At 40.2% G+C, this 20,259-nt stretch overlaps 1 protein-coding gene across 4 annotated transcripts in view; it reads right to left on the bottom strand.

Moving 5' to 3' along the window:
- Positions 1-1,506: 1,506 nt before the first annotated feature.
- Positions 1,507-20,259, bottom strand: part of LOC139936522 (uncharacterized) — a 73,169-nt gene continuing 54,416 nt past the window's right edge. For 3 of the 4 annotated variants that reach the window (XM_071931356.1, XM_071931355.1, XM_071931358.1), the window contains 2 exons: positions 5,408-10,231; positions 1,507-1,638 (listed from right to left, as the gene is read on the bottom strand). In XM_071931356.1, coding sequence (XP_071787457.1) covers positions 5,415-10,103 — 4,689 coding nt within the window. In that variant the 5' untranslated portion in view covers positions 10,104-10,231 and the 3' untranslated portion in view covers positions 1,507-1,638; positions 5,408-5,414. Of the gene's footprint in view, positions 1,639-5,407; positions 10,232-11,223; positions 11,362-20,259 lie in introns of those variants that run through there. The other variant, XM_071931357.1, reaches the window with a different exon arrangement.

The raw sequence follows: 20,259 nt of genomic DNA on the forward strand, positions 1-20,259 counted from the left end.
GATTGGAAGAGATGGAAGCTGAGCTAAATCCTACTTAATCCTTCTTAATCCTCCTTAATCCTCCTTCATGTACACATGTGTCCTTGCTACAGTAACAAATAAATGAGGACTGGAATGAAATGGGACCAGTGTGCAGTTGATCAGCATAGATGCAGTATGGCATCAGTGGACAGTTTAGGTCCTTTGAGAATCTGTGAATAGATTTCTGCAGGGCTTGAAAATAATACTGGGCCGCCAGCCTGAGGCCAGTGGTTTAAGCATCTGCCAGTAAACTCATGACCGGACAAGTCTGCCTTCTTGAGTTTTCAAATTGAATTATAGCTTGGTTTTCTCACTGTGTAAGATCTTGGAATAAAAACACAAGATGTTTACTTTCAGTCTGACGAATGACCTTCCAGAAATTTGCATCCCCTTGAGGTGACCCCTTGGCTGCCGCTTCTCAGGTTGTATCGTAAACGAGGGTGCGATCACTGGCTACTACAAGGTAGTTAAAGGTTGTAGGGAATGTAGGCCTTTGGCTTCTGATTGGCACCCTCAAACAAAAACATTGAAACAATAGGGAGACCAGCAACATAGGGCTAGATAGCTCAGTTGGTAGATCACCAGCATGTTAATTCAGAGGTCGGTGGTTCAAACCCTGCACTTGTCAATTTGTCTTTGTTCAACACCGCATACCCTTCATTAAGACTCATAGGGTGCACCTTTTCTTACATGTCTTAGTGCTTGTTCAATTAAAATTAAAAACAGTCGACTGTGTAAAAGGTTTCCCTCTTTGTGATTCTGGTCTCCAACCATATTTGAAAATTTGAGACCTGGATTAACTAGTCGATTGAACCCGAGTATGATTTACTAATGTTGAGTCACTTGATGTGCATAAAACAAAGCACAAAAAAAGAAAAAAAGACATTGTAATTGTGTATTTCATTTCTTAATACTGTATTTCTTGTCCTCTTAAACTATAATTATGTGTATAACAGTAATTGTTTTGGACAACTGCGCTTACATTTAATTACCATTCCTTTGGCATTGTACAAATCCAATACTTGAAAATAAACTGAAATAACTTTTTTTTTTCTTGCAGCAATTTCAAATCAGTATGGCAGCTTTATCAAGTATAGTGGTATTTCATAATTTCTCACTTCTGTTAAACAACATAAAAACCTTGGGGAAAATTTTTTCAAAAAATTTCCTAAATTGAACCTTGAAGGTAACTATCTCTTCATGAAATCTGCTGCATTCAGAGCAACACTGCAGCATGTTGTGATCACCAAGCACCGATACAATTAAACAATTTGCACAATTCACTGATCAACTCGTGGGAAAGTTTCTGAGCAGAGGGCATGTTACAGATTACCTGAAGTTAGGTCCAAGTATTTATTGAAGTGGCCTTAGGTGTAACAATAGGGTCTTGTCTTGTCCTCAGACTCATCAAATCAGATTGAACATTGATGTCCTTGGTCCTGTTATTCTCTGCTTCGTTTCAGCTTGCTGGGTTGAACAATAAAGGAATCCGACAGCTCCCTTGAAACCTTGGATTGGACGAGATGATCATCAGGAGGAATTCCATGGTCCCTGGTAGACAATTGAGATCCAGGATGACTTGAGCACAAGATACATGTACAGCATTCAGGTTGGTATCTGGGGGTGATCAAATGAAAGTACAGAAATATGTTTGATTAATACAAGAAGGAATTACTATTGACCCAGGGTGGGATACCCTGTTCATCATGATGATATACCACACACAAGTACACACATACTTGTCATTTCATTTGCCATGTATAGCTTTACTGCCGTGACAAACATTAATATTGAAGTCCATAATGGATAATTATAGGACGCTTTGCATCGTCATTTCCAACAATCACCATTCCCTGCCGTTTTTTATTTTAAACAAGACAATGTTGTGTCCCGAGGACAAGCTTGGTATCTATGTGGAGCATGGAGTCATCCTTATGGTTCAGAAGTAAAAAAGAAAACCAGAATTGTCAGAGCATGGAAAAGTTTTTGTGTGTCTTTTTTGTGTTTATTGTGAAAAAAATACCAAATGACAAGGATTTATGTGTGAGTTTTATGGAACAAGTTTTAAATTAATTTCATCCCATCGGTGTGTCGCAGAGTATAATTATGTGGTGAAATCTTGCTTTTCATATTCATTGAAAAATGCACTCATATCTCCAATATTTGTATAATATATGACAAAGACAATCAGCTGTAGACAGATAAAGAGGTAAATAAAACATGTCTGCAGTTGTATTTTCTGATAGTAATGACACAGGGTCAATTTCATAAAGCTATTAAGCAGAAATATGTTACCGCTTAAACAAATAACATTGGGAACCAGTGTAAGAAGTTTACATGATGTAAACTTTATGACTTCCTGGCGGGTTAGCTTGTTTCAGTTAAGGAATATTTTTCTGTACTAAGCAGGTTTTCATGCTTACAGGCTTTATGAAATTGGGCATAGCTTGTATCAGTAAAGTTATCTCAACTGAATGCAGGTTCATGTATGGAGGAATGAAACCAGTTGGGATATTTCAGCAGTCTGTGTTTGACTACAACAAGAGGTCAAAGGACAAAGAAAATATATCATAATCCCATGTAATCCCAAATCTGTGCTAAATCTTTATCAATGTTCAATGCACTGGAAGGAAATTCAGTCTAATTCTTAGTCACCATGTACACAAATTCACATGGTTTCAAAGTACCAGTTCATCTCTAACACTATAAAAAAAATTATTGTAAAAATACACATTTTGTTTACACAGGAAATCTTAGTTCCAATATGCGAGGAGGGGATCAGGGACCGATGAAGATTTCAAGTTACAATGTGAGTAAAATTCTTCAATTTTGTCATAACATTTTGAAAATTGTTTTGGATTTCAACCCTCCATCCATCCTACATGTATAATCCTATTAACTTTGAATATCAACGACAGGTGCATACAAATCCCTTCCCTTCAAAAAATAAACCTGCAAAATATTATGTTTCAACTCTGCGCCCTTTTCGGCCCCAGAGCATATGAACTTTCTCACAAAATATGAAAAGGAAAACAAATGAGTAACATATGTATCCCGAGGATTGCCCGAAGCCTGCCCAGTGGTTGGTGTCCTCAGTCTTAAGATTTGATATGTTGCACCTGGTATTTAGGCACAGCCAGCATTATTGACTTTGCATTAACCTACGTACACTTGAGCTTAATCCATGAAGTGCATTCTCACCAAGGTGCCGTACTTATCAGAGAAAGACAGAATTTGGGCATCATGTTACAAGACAAACTTAATGAATGACAGTTTTCTGATATTGTAAAATCTCACAAGGCTAGCAAATACATGAGCACAGACTAGGAGTAGGAACCACATAATGAGGAGAGTATTTAGAAAACCTGTAAGAACCTTTAAGTTGAATTGTAATCATAAATTATAACTAAAATCTCACAAGGCTAGCAAGTGCAGGAGCTGAGATTAGCAAGGTTATTTGGAAGACTTAAATGTTGAACTATTCTGCTTGTTAGTTTTATTTACTCTGCATTACTTCACATGACAGTAAAACAAAACCATGTAAGATAATGATTAAAATGACAAAGGAATACAAAGACAAAGATACAATTGAATAGAGCCAGCAGCACATGACAGGAAGAGAAAAGGTTAACCTAATAATCACTTGGCCCAAAGGCCTTCATGTCCAATGCAAGATGTGCAAGCTGCCAGGTTTGTACATGAATGTGTCACAAATACAGTACAGCTCAAAGTATGCTCAACCTAACATGTCCTTAGCTCAGGGCAAGGTGACAGCACTCTCTTTCTAAACGCTAATTGAAATGACTTCAGTGCATTGAGTCTGCTATTTTAGGCATGAACAGAGCATATTATGTGAAGCAAATTTTAGCATCCATTAGGCATATTGGGTAACAAGAGCTGATTCGGCCCCATTCATTAAACACTAAGGCGGAAATAGCCAGGCCCCAAATTAGTTCCCTGAGCAAAGGAATAGTGCCAATCAACACTGTGTAGTACCATGTATAGCTCCATGGTAGTACAAACATGAACAAGTGCACAAGAGGGCACAATTTTAAAGGGCTGCTTAGGCAGAAAACATTGCTGAACAATTTTCTGCTACGCAGAAATGAGCAGGATAACAGAAACAAATAGTTCACCCAACTACCCAACTTCATGCATGTTTCTTAAAAAAGTACAGTAAGAACAAGTTTTCAAGAAAATCTGACTGTTCATGTTGTACAATTTCAGCAAAGTACCTAGAGAAGCCTGACGTTTCATATTGCACAAACAGGAAGGCAGGATTAAATTGGCAGATTTGTATTTTATAATATAGCATGATCAAAGCAAGCAAAAACCCATAGTCAGTAGTTCATTTCCTGCTGGGATTAAGTTTCTGTTTTTTCAAAAAATAATGTTTAAAATCCACTGTAGATTTTTAAGAAGTGCTGTTTTTCACACTCCTCGGATAAAGTTTCGGAGTGTCGATTGCACTCAACCTCAGTCTGAAACTGGTCTGGAATTTTATTCCAAGATAATATTTGACAAGTAACACAGCATTGCTTTCAAGCCTTTCCCTTGACAAAGTTACCCACGATAAATTAAATTTTTGGTTAACTTCCCTGCTGACAAATTGGTCTTGATGTATTTATTTGGAGCAGTATTAAGACATCCAAGGTTTCACAATAATTCCCAATGGTATACAGCCAATGAATTTCTCAATTTGCTCCTTAATACCTGTACGTTTATGAAACTGCCCCAGGCAAAAATAATGCACGGCTAGTCGGAGTTCATAATAGAGACGAGTTGCAATCATGGATGAGATGCTATGAAGTGCATTATATAGATATAAAGCAGGGCTAGGCAAAGCAAATCTTGCAGCACTTTACTGACAGTACTTTACTGCAGCTCCTTACTGAATTTAATAGATTTATTTTACCTCATTTGCAATTAGGAATACCTGGATTTTTTTCTGTCATATAGCCTGACAGAAAAAAAAAAATTGTCAGGAATTTTGTTTATTTTTTGTTCATAAAATTTACATTGAGTTACATTGTACCAAAGAAGATTGATTTTGGGCCGGTAGGAATCACAAACTGCTTTTGTATTTGAGCTTGATTTCCTCACCAAACATGTTTGACCAGTGAAAAGTAAAATTTACATATGTACAACATACATGTTGTATTTAACAAACATATTGTACAGATATTTGCCATAACTTTAAGAGGATGTTTAAACACCAGGGGCCCGTAATGGGGTGCACATTTTTTAAAAATGAAGATTTTTTCACTGAAAATGTATAAGGTTTTTTGTTTTATGACAGTATAGTACTCCAAAACTTTAAACAGAGCGTTTCTAGGATAAATAAACTTCCTTTGGCAAACAAATATAATTAGTTCTGGTTACTTACCATTGATTTATAATGGCGTTTCCTTCTTGTTGTATCCATTCCTGCAAGATCCCTCAAAGTTAGCCTTCATCGCCTGCTTAAGTTCCATGGGTGACAGTCCTCTGTGACTATCTCCTGCAATGATGCTGTGTTGAGCTAACATCGTATGACTCCCATGGATCCCGGTCTTGTTATGATAGTTCTTATAATTTGGATTAGTGACTATTCCATTTCGTCTTGGCCTTGGTTCCGGTGACTCAGGTCTCACTGCAAGAACTCGCTGTAGATTAATTTGATTGAAAGACACAGGCAATGAGGCTTTACGTTGAAAGTGGACATGTTCGTGGCAGTGGCAGTCCATGGGAACAGGTTGTGAGTTGGATCGATGGTGGTTAGGTGCTCCGGAGGTGCTGTGGACTGGGGAGTGTTGCTCGGGAATCATCGTGCTACTTCCATGGCAACATTGCGATTGCATAGACGGGTCAAATCTACGCTGAATCGGTGGCGAGTAAAATGGATGAAAGTTGTGTGATTGCGCTTGGCGATGGTTGCCGTTAGTGACAGGGATGTTTTGCAGTGATTGATGCTGCACATGTTGTCCATGTGGGGATGGTTGGTATGGGGCCTGACCGTTTATATGATTGTGTCCATTCTGCGGAGGCACCTGGTGAATTGATGTCTTTCGTTGATCCTTCAAAGATGAAGACCTTCCCCTTCTCTCGACTTTGGGGGATTTGTGGACACCCATCCTTGGCTGAGAAGCAGATCTTATCTCTTGAGAGCTGTGTACTTCAACAGAAATTTCAGATGTTGTGCCTTGGGGAGTCTTGAAAGGGAACCCAGGCTTGTTGTTATTGTGAAACTGGCAATGTGATGGCGATGTTTGTGGCGATATCATCCTGACTGGAGATTGCGATGCTTGAGACAGGGGACTTGATGGTTGGAGACTTGGAGAAGTTGACCTGGAAGAGATATGAGGAGAGGGTGACCGTCTTGGAGACTGTACGGCACCAGTCTGGCTTTTGCATTGTCCGTGTTGCAATTTTTCAGTGCTGTGGGCAGTGATGATGTTTTCGGGAATTGTCTGGAAGGAGGAAGCTGGTGTTACCTTGGCAACAGACTGGGTTCTGCTCGGTTCCTGGGATCTCCCGTGAGAGCTGCCACCTCTCTTCTTGCTGTGAGGTGCCAGATGCTGAAGTTGTTCCGTGAAAGTAGAGTGCCTATGGCTGTTTTCTTTTGGAGCATGAAGTTGGATAGTAGAGTTAGCAGTTGAAACTGATGTCAAGTTTGAAGAAGATTTGGATGACTGGTTGGATGCAGTTGACTTTCGTAGATCAAATGTAGAGTCTGGCGAGTTCGAAGATGAGCTAGCTTGCATCAAACCGCCATTGGTCAACAACCCTGAGGATCCAGTCTTAGCATTCTCACTGCTCTGATTTGAAGACGAAGATCCGCCTGTACCACATCCATTCTTCCGATTATGAGCGGATCTAGACGGCATTGGCGAGACTGGATTTAGCACTCCACACTTTTCCAACAGTTTTATTATACTTGTGTGGCCACCTTTGAGTGCAACCTTCATAGCCGTACGTCCATGCTTGTCAGATTGAGTTGGATCAGCACCGTGCTCCAGCAAACACTTCACAACATCCACATGGCCTTCTTGAGCTGCGATACAAAGCGCAGAAGCACCCTGATTGCAAGTATGATTTTTGTTGGCTCCTTTTTCAAGCAGAGCATTTGCAACCATCACATGTCCTTGCCAAGCAGCCGACTGCAATACTGATCGCTTTTCTTTGTCAACAGCATTTGGATTTGCTTTGAACGTAAGCAGTACATTCACCATCTCTGTATGGCCCTGCCAGGATGCAACATGAAGCGGTGTTCTACCCTCAAAGTCCGGATTCTCTGTATCTGCACCACTTTCTAACAGGAAATGGGCCATGGGCACTTTGTTCTCTAGAGAAAGCATGTACAATGTAGATCTCCCCTCTGCGTCTTTATAGTTGATATCAGCATCACCTTCAATCAGTACCCTCACAACTTCTTGGTGCCCCTCTAAGGAAGCAGCTCTGACCACACTCCGTCCATCGTGAGCAGTGTGGTGAATATTTGCATTGTAATTCAAAAGTTCTTTGACAGTGTCAAGTTTACCCTCTTGTGCTGCAAGGGTTAATGGTGTCCTCCCATCACGGTCCATGATGTCCACAGAAACAGGGCTGGTTTGGCTTAGAAACACCCTACAAACTTCTCTATGACCTCCAAAGGCAGCCATATGCAATGGAGTCCAGCCATGGTGATCCTTGTGCATCTCATCCAAGCCACGCTCTAGAAGCATACGAACAACCTCCGCATTGCCTTCTGCCGCGGCAATAGATAAAACCGTCCTTCCCTCATTGTCAATGGTATCCACCGCTGCGTCCCAATACAGGAGTGCTTTCACTACATTTGTGTGGCGCATATTTGAGGCAGCTATCAAGGCTGTGCGATTATTATTGTCAGTATGGTCAATATCAGCATCCCCTTCTAGTAGGAGCTCTACAACAGTTTGATGTCCTTCACTGGCAGCAACAATAAGTGGAGACATACCTTCATTATCACTGTGGTTAACATCAGCTCCCCGCTCAACAAGAAGCGTGATGACACTTGTGTGGCCTTGGCTGACAGCCACCGACATTGCAGCAACTGAAAGAGCAGTGCGACCGTCACAGTCTACATGGTCAATATCTGCTCCATTTTCCGCAAGATACTCGACTATCTTCTTGTGACCCATGTATGCAGCAGCTATGAGAGGTGTTCTTCCTTCGTTGTCAGCCTGATTCACGTTAGCACCATGTTCCACAAGATTCATGACGATATCACAGTGACCACCCCAGGCTGCAGCACGTAGCGCCGTCCTTTTGTCTGTGTCACTGCAGTCTACCTTAGCACCTGCAGCTAGCAAGGCAGCTACCACATCTGCATGTCCCGCCCAAGCAGCTGATCGCAAAGGGGTCCATCCGTCATGGTCAACATGATCCAATTCAGCATGGTATTCAATGAGAACACTGACAACTTCACAATGACCCTGGCGTGCGGAAAGTCCCAGTGCTGTTTGACCAGTTCTATCAGTTATTGTTGAATCTGCACCTCTGGCCATTAAGAAACTTACTACTCTTAAATTTCCGCCGTATGCAGCATTGGCAAGAAGAGAACGCCCATTACTATCCACCTGGTTGATAGAGGCTCCACTCTCGAGCAAGCTCTTCAGAGAATCTTCCCTGTCAAGTGCATCCTGCAGAGCAATGGAGCTTTCATCGAGGTCTATAACCTTCGCCCCAGCTGAGACAAGGAGCTGTAGCACTTGTTGGCTTTTCGGTGTTGAGCTCATCAGGCAGTCTTTCAGAGGTGTTCCCATCCACATTAACCAAAGGGTGAGGTGATGGGGTTCCATGGGAGGCACAAATTTCGCCTGCAAGAGATTGGCTGCAAAGTTCTGCACCTGTGCAGGTGTGAGACTTGGAGCCTCACATGAATATTTCATGGCGATCATGGCATGTCCCTCTGCCATGTTACAAAGGTATTTCCGTGTGCAATGTTTCACGTCAAGAAGCCATTCCACAAAACTGTAGTGGAAAATAAGCAATCTTTGATCCTTTCCACGAACCAACAACTTGCCCATTTTAAGCAACCTCTCATTAAAATCTGCTTCAGTGAGACTGGTGTTATGAGTTCTTGTACATGCATAGAGTTCTCTGTCTGTCAGTGGACACTTGGCCGCTAACATTGCATTTAAGATCGGTCTTATCTTGGTGAACTGTTTCTTGATAAACAGACGTTGGCAAAGCCATAAATATAGTCCATTCAGAGTTCCGGGTATGTCTGATATTTCCTTCAGTTTAATGAAGTTGTCTGCGACTCCATCTAAGACTTTCTCCAAGTACATCATACATCCATTGCTCTTAATATGCAACTGGTTCAACATTTCAGCAGTGTCTCTACTGAGTTGCTGTCGCAGAAGTTCTTCTCGGTCAAGGCGACACAGAATGTACTGTTGCACATCTCGTACAACATGTGATTTGCGTAGATCGTCAAGGCTTAATTTCCGGAATCCAGTAAACATACGGGTCACTGATTTACTCTGACGGCGTGCACTACAAATCAGGCAGAGCCATGAGGGAAATAGTTCATGATGGTTGGCAAGGAGTTCTGCAACAGTTCTACTGGAAGAACACCGTTCTCCATCCATCCTTGGGTAGGCTTCATCGATAGAGTCCACAAGAATGAAACAATTCCGTGATGGGGGATTGAGAGAGCATAGAGGCTGTAAAATTCCACTCCTGAAAGCTTCGTCCGGATTTCTCTCACAAGCAGCCGGCTCCAAAACTGCTTGCACATGAGGATTGCGTAGTTTTTCATCGTATCCATGAATCAGCGTCGAGCGTGAAATCAGGCTGACTAAACCCAATATAAAGTTAGGCACAGAAAGAGTGTCCAGATCATGGGCTTGACAAAAGTGATAGGCGAGCATTCTTTTGTTGAGACTCCTCTGCTTGCCATGGTTTGCAGTGGGCCAGGCAATCTCCGAGCATATGGCCGTCTTGCCACTGCCCGGCCCACCCATGATGAGAGTACCACATGTCTTAGATGCAGGTCTGCTCTCTAGACTATGCAGCAGCTTTTGGAATGCCCACTCACGGCAGTAGAACTTCTTCCCCTGTAGTGTACATGTGGCCATGGTTATCTCGTATTTTTCCTCGTTTCCATGTCAGTTAGGTCCTTGTTGTGACTGGTTTCCCTAAATCTCACAGTGTTTTTCAGGGTCTTGGCTTGTCACTCTTTTCACAAGCTGTTGATGGTTAATATCTGCAATATAATCAATAAAGAGCAAGGAGTGAATTACTCGATTCAATACACAGAGTTAAATCCATGTCTGCCAGCACAACAATAGTAACTGCCAAGCCGGGTATTCAACAGTACACATTTGGTTTATTCAGTGTTGCATGAACGTTTGACTGCTGCGGTGGAGTAACCCCGGCCAATCCGTTCATCAAGCTGTGCTGAATCCCACAGACAGCTGCTGATTAAACATTCAAACAATCCTGCTGTAATCAATGGTTAACGTTAAATTCATCCCGGCACAGCTAGCCATTGACATTTGCACTGTGAGAAACAAACAACTGAGGAATGTTTTTTCTATCAGATATCAATATCAGAAAATATACTAAAACAATTCAGCGAAAGAAAAGAGTACTAGTAGTATAGGTCCTAGATACATGTGTGTACATATTTAATTTTAAGTTGCATCTGCTACAAAGGTCCAGTTTGGATCGAAGGCTAAGGCCATACCTTACTTGTTATACATCTATTTAAGTTTAATGGTCAATTAGGAATTGATATTCGCTGATACAACAGAATTGGAAGCTGGGGTACTAAATTTCAAAAATGTTCTTATTCTTATTTCCATCCATAGTTCAACCTCTATAGTTAAGTGTGATGTGTCAATACACATCGCGTGGAAAAAGAAAATTTATTATTTCAATTTGTTTTTATATAAATATTTTTATGTTCAACATTTCATAAAGTAACTGGTATTAAACGTTCAACTCTCTCATGAAAGCATGACTGTTTCCTTACGAGAAATTTACGACTTTACATGTTAAATTATTCCTGTTAGAGCAGGCGATGTTCATTGACATTAGTCATTCAAAGCGAAAATCAACCATCCCTTATCAAGCGCGCAGCAACCGGCAACACACTCGTGTGTTCATTCATTAAAAATTAAAAAGAAGCCGGACAACTCGCCTGCGCGAACAACACATGCCATTCAGTCATTAAAAATACAACATCATAAATACCTTTAAAAAGAATCTGTACTGATAAAGTTCCAAAGAGAATACTGCCAATTATAAATCCGTGTATAAACTTCTCCATTCACTTGTCATCGTACAACGCAAATCGTCGTTTTATAACTCCACTCCACACATGGGTACCAACCAGTCGGGTTTAATCGGTCGAGTGCCACTGTTCAGAACGTGTACAGACAGCCACAATGAGTCGTACCAAGAAAACAGTGATCGGCAACCCACAGGCGAAGTAGGCGTGGCTACGTGACGTTTCATATTGTACATGCGCTCACTCGCAGAGCACTCACCGTTCAATCTTTCTTTCCATCCATAATTCAACCTCTATAGTTCAATATTGTAGATATCCAAAAGCCAGAGCAATGTGCCATTGTAATTTCTTTGAGTACAGACTTTGCGTTCGTAGCGGAACAAACAATGCTCGAGGTTTTTTTCTTCAGCTGGGATGTTTGATTAGTAAGTGTGATCACAAAGAAACTTCCGGATGTTCTATATAGCCCAAAACGGACCCATAACCACTGCGGTTTGGCGACCAAGATTATGAAAAGATTTCAGCACCGGGATGAAATCTACTATGGCATTTCAATAAAACGGGGACAATGGTTTGTCTTTTCGGGCGTTAAAACTGGAGGCTAATTTTCGGTGAAAAAAATGAATAATTTTAAATAATAAGTGACAATTCAGATTTGTAATCCTCGTTGATTGAAAAAAAAAATGTTGCAATATCAGTCATAATACCCTCATGACGTATGTGGATTATTTATCGACAATTTTTAGGAACCATCCCAAAATCAATCTGCAAACTCATCCTTCCTGCGTGGTGACTGGTGACTACGTTTCAAATTTCAAGTTTATACTGACATGCTGATTGTCAGAGTAATCCTACCTCCATGGTCAAAGTGACAATGTAAAGAATCAGAAACAGTGCAAAACCTGGCGTACCTCAATCGTACTACAATAATATTCAAGAATAGCCGTTAACCATTTGAGACAGGTAATTGGGTACTTCCTCGTCCTGGGGTAACAAGCATAGGCTTTAGAATCCACCTGCTGCATAGCTGCTCATGATATGGGGGTTCGTCGTACAGCCATGCCACTCAATTTAATCGCCAATAAAATCATCACAAGTCATAATTGGCACCGAATTTGGCCGATTTAAGGCATTACTAGAAGACCATGTAAACTATGAAATCGCACGGTTACAAACAAGCTACAGAGCCCGGACTTCCTGTATTACGAATTGTATACAGCTATGGAGGAAACGTAAAATGTTTTTTTATTTTATGAATATTGACCGTGTACAATTCTTATTAATTTTCCGTGTGAAAAAAAAAGGTTACATCTAAAAACGTGTACATCTGTTATTTTTATAACTCCAGAATTTAACTTGAAATCATGATACAAAATACAAAATTTCCAATTTGACCAGTGGAGTTATCTTGCATGTGTCAGAAAAGCCTTGAAATGCACAAGGTCATTCTCTTTTATAACCAAAGTTACGTGTTCTCGATTGGGACATGTGTCACATGACCCATGACCTCACTAGGGGCATGGACGGGTAGAAATAGGGGTAACCCATCTCTAACATTCCTCCATGCTCCAACCTAGCACCCACCATCGTGGCGTGATTGGTGCTCATGACCATTTAAAATAAGTCTTTACATGTTTATACTTTTACATTACGTACAATAGACCAATAACCCTCTTACGAGTGTCCCACGGGGTCCTCGTTACGGTCATGAAACCCGTAGAATATTACCCCTAGATATATTACCCTCTAAATATAAAACCATGGATGGACCCGTGTGAATGACACGTCAATATTTGAAATCCGAGTTTCTAATTTCCGGTCGGTCCAACTTCATGTAAGTTATAACCACACCACTTGGTATCACCGAAACTCGTTATATTGTGTCTAAGTGGTCGCCCTGATTGATTACCTTTTTGAAGGCCCGTGACTGAAATCGGCAAATAAATTAAATAAGAACATATAACTGTCTGAAAATTGTGTTTGAATTCGGCATTCAATCGAAAAACTTATTACTAGGGATGACACGGCGCCATATAGTTTTGTATGCGTGTCTGAAGCGAACGATGGCAGGCACATCAATTCATAGCAAATAACCAGACTTGTCAAATCATTTTACGAACTTGAAAATAATCTCTTTGTGAAGTTTGACGAACGTATCCCTTATTTATTTGTTGAAAGGAACACATTTGTTGACTCGCGGAGCAGCTACAAAAGAAGGGTTTTTTACTTATCAGCCGCTAATTTCGAAGTCTGTAAAAATTAATAGGTTTTGAAAAGAACGTGCCCGTTGTACAAATTTATTTTCGAAAAACGAGAGTTTTTCAATGAGAAAGACCGGTTTCAATACTGCTTCTAAAGTAAAAACACCTTACCGTTTACGAGAGTGTATTCCTCTCCGTTCAAAACATACAGTTAAACTTTCAAAAAGACCGTGCATTTGAAATCTAATCTGGAGAATGAATATAAAATAAACCCGGCAATATCCAACGGAAATTTTGTAAATCACGCATAATAGTGGGTGGAAAAATAATCCTTAGGGTTTAACATTCCACTAAACATTTTTGAATCGTCTCGTGTCACCCACACCCAAGCTCTTGACTCGACCACATGTGTTCCTCTTCCATTCCAAACATAAGGTTGTACTTCCAAAAGAGCGTAATTTGAAATCACCTGTATATTATGAGTACTGCGCTTTTGTTATACACTGGAGAATGAATGAACTCTTATAAACCCAATACATTTTCATATCACACAATAGTGGGTGTATGGACAAATAATCCTTAGGGTTTAACATTCCACTTCACATTTTTGGAGCGTCTCGTGTCACCCTTGCCCCATCTCTTGAGTCACGGATCGTGCCACTTGTTGCATCATTTCGGGCCATCGTGATAAAGATATGGGATTATTTGGGTGTATTACGTGCACTCTAATCTCAAAAACTAACACTCGTCTCGCCTTCTGGATTGACGTTTTTTTAAAGCCATGTTTTCAAGTTTGCCTCCAATCCACGGTGAAGTGTTTGAAGTTAGTTTTAACCGAGGTTTAAATCGCTATGTACACACCTGACGTTATAAGTTGACGTATGATCTGGGTGTGACGTGTGACAAACTGTCCATATTTTGTGCGACTCAGTGCAACGCAGTGTGGCCCCATGTTTTTCAGATAATAAACAAATTCAATGGTTCAATTCCAACAAGTAATACCATGATTGCAAGAAACGTAAAACAATTTATATCTATGTACACATTTTGGTTTAATAACAAATCAAGTTTACTGCCGTTTAAAAAAAATATCCGTTAAACGGTTATTTTGAAAAACGAATATAAACACGGTGTTCTGAAATGTTTTGATTTAAGAACAAATCAAGTTCACCGGTTCAACGGTCATTTGAAATTTGAATTTAATAACACGTGGTTCTGAAAAACATAATCAGAACACGCCTCCGAGGATGATTTAAAACATGTTGGAAATGTCTTACCTGTTTTTGTGATTCCGGCTGATTAATTTTCTGTAAATGGTGGACACCACACAAGAAATCTGAATTATGATTATACTCGATTAAGTATTTTAGAAAACAAATCTGTCCGTGTTGTTCTTGCGTTGTTCATCTGTGTGTTTACTCCAACATCCCCAACTTGTGTTATGACGGGAGATACAATAATCGTTTACTCACGCATTGCGGACTCCAAAAAGAGCCAAGTCACACGCGTGCTCAGCATTGGTCTTTTCTTCTGATGAAACTAAAGGGGATCTACCTTTGTAACAATTGGGGCTCAGATACGTCACTTTTTCGCCTCGTGAGGAATGCCATGGCCTAGTGAATCTCGGCAATGCCCCCCAGGCAAGATTTGTGATTTAACACCCAGACGGGAGAATGATGTGATGACCAGTGGAAGAAGGTATGGGGTTGTTAAGGAGACTCACACACTGGTCAGCCTTGGTATCAAGGATACCACCCGTCTGAACCAGAAACTGAATGGTCAATTGGTCATAAAGGTAAACCGGTCCAATATTACATATCCCCCAAAGTGTCTCTAACCAATAATGATGTCACCAGTACAAGCTTTCCTTCATGCTTAGTTACGTTGGTAAACGTGTACTTGGAGGTCAGTAATTTTCTAACACGTCCCAATTTGCGTCCCACTCTTTTCTTATGATTCCAAGAATAGGAAAACGGAAAATGAAAAACGCCCCAAAAGATGCCAGCGGCCTCGGCAATTTGTCAAAGTGACGTTGGTTTTTAATTTGTATGGTTATCGTTAGGGCTTTACTCTTTTAACTGTTACAAGAACACACTGTTGTGTTGTTGCCACCAGTGATGGTTTTGTGCGGGATATAGTTACCCTACGGCAACGCGTGGAGGGCAAAAGTGACTACAACAGTCACCAAAGAAGAAATATACAATGCTTTATATACACTCTTTATATAGCCCAAAGGATTAGTTCACATTGTTGAGCAAATCGTGACGTAGAAAACGGAGTGATGCAAGAATTTCAACACTTTTCAGTATTCGGTTCTGCTCCGGCTTTGGTTCCTGCTCCGGCTTTGGTTCCTGCTCCGGCTTTGGTTCCTGCTCCGGCTTTGGTTCCTGCTCCGGCTTTGGTTCCTGCTCCGGCTTGTAGTGATTCACGTTCTGTTTGCAAGCCGTTCTTAAACTTCATTTAGGCCTTGTGCGATATTTAAATCCACCAGCAAAATAAATTTGTGCCAACCAAAAGATCTTCCAAACGCTTGTATATGGTTTTGAACGACTAACCCTATACTGAACTTTTGGGGTTTTGATCAATTATTTCATGCAGTACCTACATTATATCCAGAACGCTAACAGCCAAGTTTGAACCATGAACCAAGGTTCCATGTACAAAGTAAAAGAGCACAGGGTTTCAATCAACAGGTAGAACATGTCACAAGAAAGAAACCATGAAATGCTTGATTAGATTGCATTGATTGCCTTCGGGGAAACCACTGGTGTGCATCGTGATGTAACATATCTCAAGACTATGCAACGTGATCATTCTTTAAAAGAGCCGCTCGCCCCGACATCATAATGGAAAAATTATTGAATAGAATAAAAAATTCTGTAAAACAAACTCCATAATCTATTGTGATTCTAGAAGCCACCTTGCAGTTTTAATTTTATCCGGGTAGGCGGTTGAAAACCTTTCAGCAATGTTGCACTGTATAAGTTTCTGAAAAGAAGTTCAAGTTTAAAACAACGCAAATCCCATTTATTTTTAGCAGGTTATTATAAGTTTAGTTAACAACAAACCCAGCCTTCCATTCCTGTAAATATTTGACAAAACGGAAAATCCGTTTACATCTGCTGCGTGTGCGGCATCAGAGGTATTTTGTGATCGATATGTATACCCCCTCCATTATCTTCTTTGTGTTCCGGGAATCTCAGGAATTCTTTACAGGATTTATAATAAAAAAAAAGGGGGGGGTACTTCTGTTGGAGAATGGTGTGTTATGTATCTATGGTAATGTGAATATTTGGCCTCATATCGGGCTAGGCATAGTCAGAGATGGTCAGAGGAGTCAAGAAGTTGAGGAATGTGACCATTATTGTATTCTATATCAGCATATAAAAGCCTTTACAAAAGCTGCAACCAAAAGGGCATTTACTCTCTGTAACGGCCTCACCGCCCATCAAGCTACTGACTACGGGGGATAAAGGAAGATGTCGCCCGGCTGAGGGCTCGGAGAGAAGGGGGTACAATTGGGTTCTGAAATGGAACAATGCCGGTATATTCTGATCATCTAGTACCCGTATCAGCTCCCTAGAGCTTTGTGAGAAAGGGGACTTGGGAGGAGGGTATATGAACCACCCAAGTGGAATGGAAAAAGAGGGGATCATCCCATTTTACTAACGGTTTTTTTTTACTAATAAGGTTTTGACAAAAGGGTAAAAAACCAACCCATTCACCTGCCTCGCCTTCAAATCAATCACATGGGATCATAACCATTGATGAAGCCTTCCATGGACCCTGTACTCCAAAAGCGGGTCATTGCTCTGCGGTGGGATGGTAGCGATGGGGACAAGTCTGGTCTTGCTTTGGACATGGTTCGTGTACCGTGTGAAATTTTGTCACTGTTAATTTTGAGATATTTAAGGTATCTTTCCCTTTGGCTGTCTGCCTTTAAATCTGTGCCCCATTCCGTTCGGCTTCTTTCTACAATCAGTTAATTAAAGGGAAGGTATACGTTTGGTAATCACTGTTCAAATTAATGGTAATAACAACCTTTGATTTATATTATAGAAGCCTATAGCATTTGAGAAACATTTCACCCGAACTAATGCGGTTATGTAAAAAGCATGGAGGTAGAAAAGGTAAAAAATATTTTATGGCCTCCAAAAATTTAATCTCAGATTCAATTGTGTATTTCTATATGGGAGTATTTATTCTAGCGTGGACATATTCGCTGCAGATTTTTGCCGACATCTCAAAACAGCGACCACCTTCCGATTTTGTTCTTTTCTTTTTCGGATAGTTTTATCGTGTAGGCCTACGATTGAAACAATCGAACGGTTCCAAAAAACAAAGGCACACTTTGCCTTTAAAAAACACATGTACAACAGGCATTTGCGAAGATGTTTTTTCTTTGTAATTGATGACATGCGGTAACTAGTCAGCAGTCCCTTCAGCACATAATCAGTAGAACGTGTAGCATATGACGTCTGTCAGCAAATCTCCGTCAGTACATCAGTCTAGCTTGGGCAATGTGACTCATCACGCACGACTTGATGTTTAGACTACACATTTATTTACAACGGGACCGGAAATTGGTACACCCGTCATATAAACACGAAACTACCCTCGTTTGCAAGACAAGCTGATCTGAGTTGTCTCCTAAGGGTAGATCCCTCTGTAAACTGTATCAGATTTTCTCTTAAAAATAACCACTTGATGGAGTTAAAATTCCAATGTTTGATTCCACCACGGGCACTTTCTGTGTGATTTCTTCATAGGTTGTGTCAACAACTGAAGGACCTGTTTAATGTAATTAGTAAGGCAGCATGTTGAATTGCTTTCTGCTATCTGGGTGTGGCTTTTTTAAATGTACATGTAGCAATGTACATTCAATCATTGTGAAAGTTTACTTTTCCTCAAGGCACTTGTCATCTCCTCTTTCAACTCCACTGTTTAACAAGGAGGGGGAAGTGTGGAAATTCATGGGAATTGAAGCATGTATCCTGGATGTTACAGGTTTGTGCACGATTGCCTATCTGAATTGGTACACATCAAAGTGTGAAATTGCTTCATTTTATCACGTATCAAGTACCTAACCACAAGGGAAACTGGCTGGGTAAATTTTAAATAGCCTAAGTTTGGGTTGAACAATTTCTTCGAATGTTCATGAATGTTCAACCCAAAACTATAAATCAATTTTGTCACATCTTATGAGCACATGATGAGCCAATGAAATGCCATAAACTGTTGTTTATGTGATTGTTTTGTTCATAGAAATTATAAATCCAAGTTATGGCTGGCCCATGGAGAGTCCATCATGGACCAACTACAAATTGTCTCTGCTGTCTATAATTAAGGCCAGCTTCGTAAATAGGGGAATCCTCAGGCCAGCACTGACCTTAAAGCTTCCCCTGTTATACTTATCTCTGTTTACACACCTTGCCATTACTCATTATCGACTTCAATTAACACCCTTTTAATCCCAGGAGTTGTGGTAGTGTCACAATAAACCACAAAATCTGATAAAGACTTACTGAGAAGTGACTGAAAGATGTTGGCCTTATGCTATGATTCATTAGGTGAGAACAAAAGCTAGATTGCTGCACGTTAAGTTGTTGCTATATTGTGCTGGAGCTCTTCAAACGAAATTAAGGTTCTATAGTTTGATACAAAGATCTTGTTTCCAATTGAAAGGAGATGTTTGCATGAGTCTTGAAATTCAAGGAACGTCAAACCAAGATCCAATCAAGCTGTCTTCTTGATCTGAGATCTCCTGACAGTCACAAGTGGACAAACTTGACAGAGTGATAAATTTGTATTCATAAAATTGGCTTCTGAACTTTCTGCCATGATATGCAGTGTAGGCCCTATAGAGCAATTGCTCTATGGTAGGCCCAACAGGTTGTAATTTGCCAATTAGTGAAAGTGGGGAAAACTATTTTAAAAATAAAGGGAAATATTTCAGAGGATAACAGTTTTCCCTCTTTTTGCTAACCCTTGCGATTTGATTTGAAAGGTTTCTCGTACCCACTAACAATTTAATGTTATATTTTAAAATAAATATTTTTTAATTCAGTTAAAAAAAATTGTGCAATATCGGATGATTTTGTGGGATTGCTTTAACAGCATTATATCTCTTCCTGCTTCATGGTAGGCTATTTTTTAATAATAACAAAAATAATAATAATTGCTTAAGAATTGTGTGTTAAATAGATAGGCCTACATCATCCAGAAAATTTAAAATAGTCAGCCTGCTATAGTATGAAGAAATAAAATGTTAAAGCCATATCTGTTGACTCTACAAATGGAAAATAAATTAGTCAATGGCCTGACACTTTGACCCTATATAGCTGAGTCTTTCTCAAAGGCTAAACAAATCATACATTTATTTTAATCTCTAACTCTTTTTACCTGTGACCGTTGTTCCGAGTCAATAACTACTAATGATGACCCCGGTTATCTGTTGTCTGAACCATGTCTGAACCATATGAACGAACCCTTTTGAAATGGACAAGTACTTAATCTGTTTGCACTCAAAGGGTAGACCAGTTGACTGCAACTGTTTTTTCCCCCCTCAAATGTAGGTCATAGGCACCCTTTACAGATCTAACGGGCTGGCAAATTAAATTTATGGTAATAGGTCTTCTGAAAAAAATTTTCATTTCAAATACATACAAAGTCAGATGAAAATTGGTGGAAAGGCCTTGGTAACTTCAAATGAAGCTGAGCTGTAATAGTTTTTAGAGAGGATTAAAGAGTTGTTACATAATAAGCCAATATGACACAAGAACAGACACCTGCACGGAC

The sequence above is a fragment of the Asterias amurensis genome, chromosome 4 (assembly GCF_032118995.1).
Source record: "Asterias amurensis chromosome 4, ASM3211899v1".
NCBI lineage: Eukaryota > Metazoa > Echinodermata > Asteroidea > Forcipulatida > Asteriidae > Asterias > Asterias amurensis.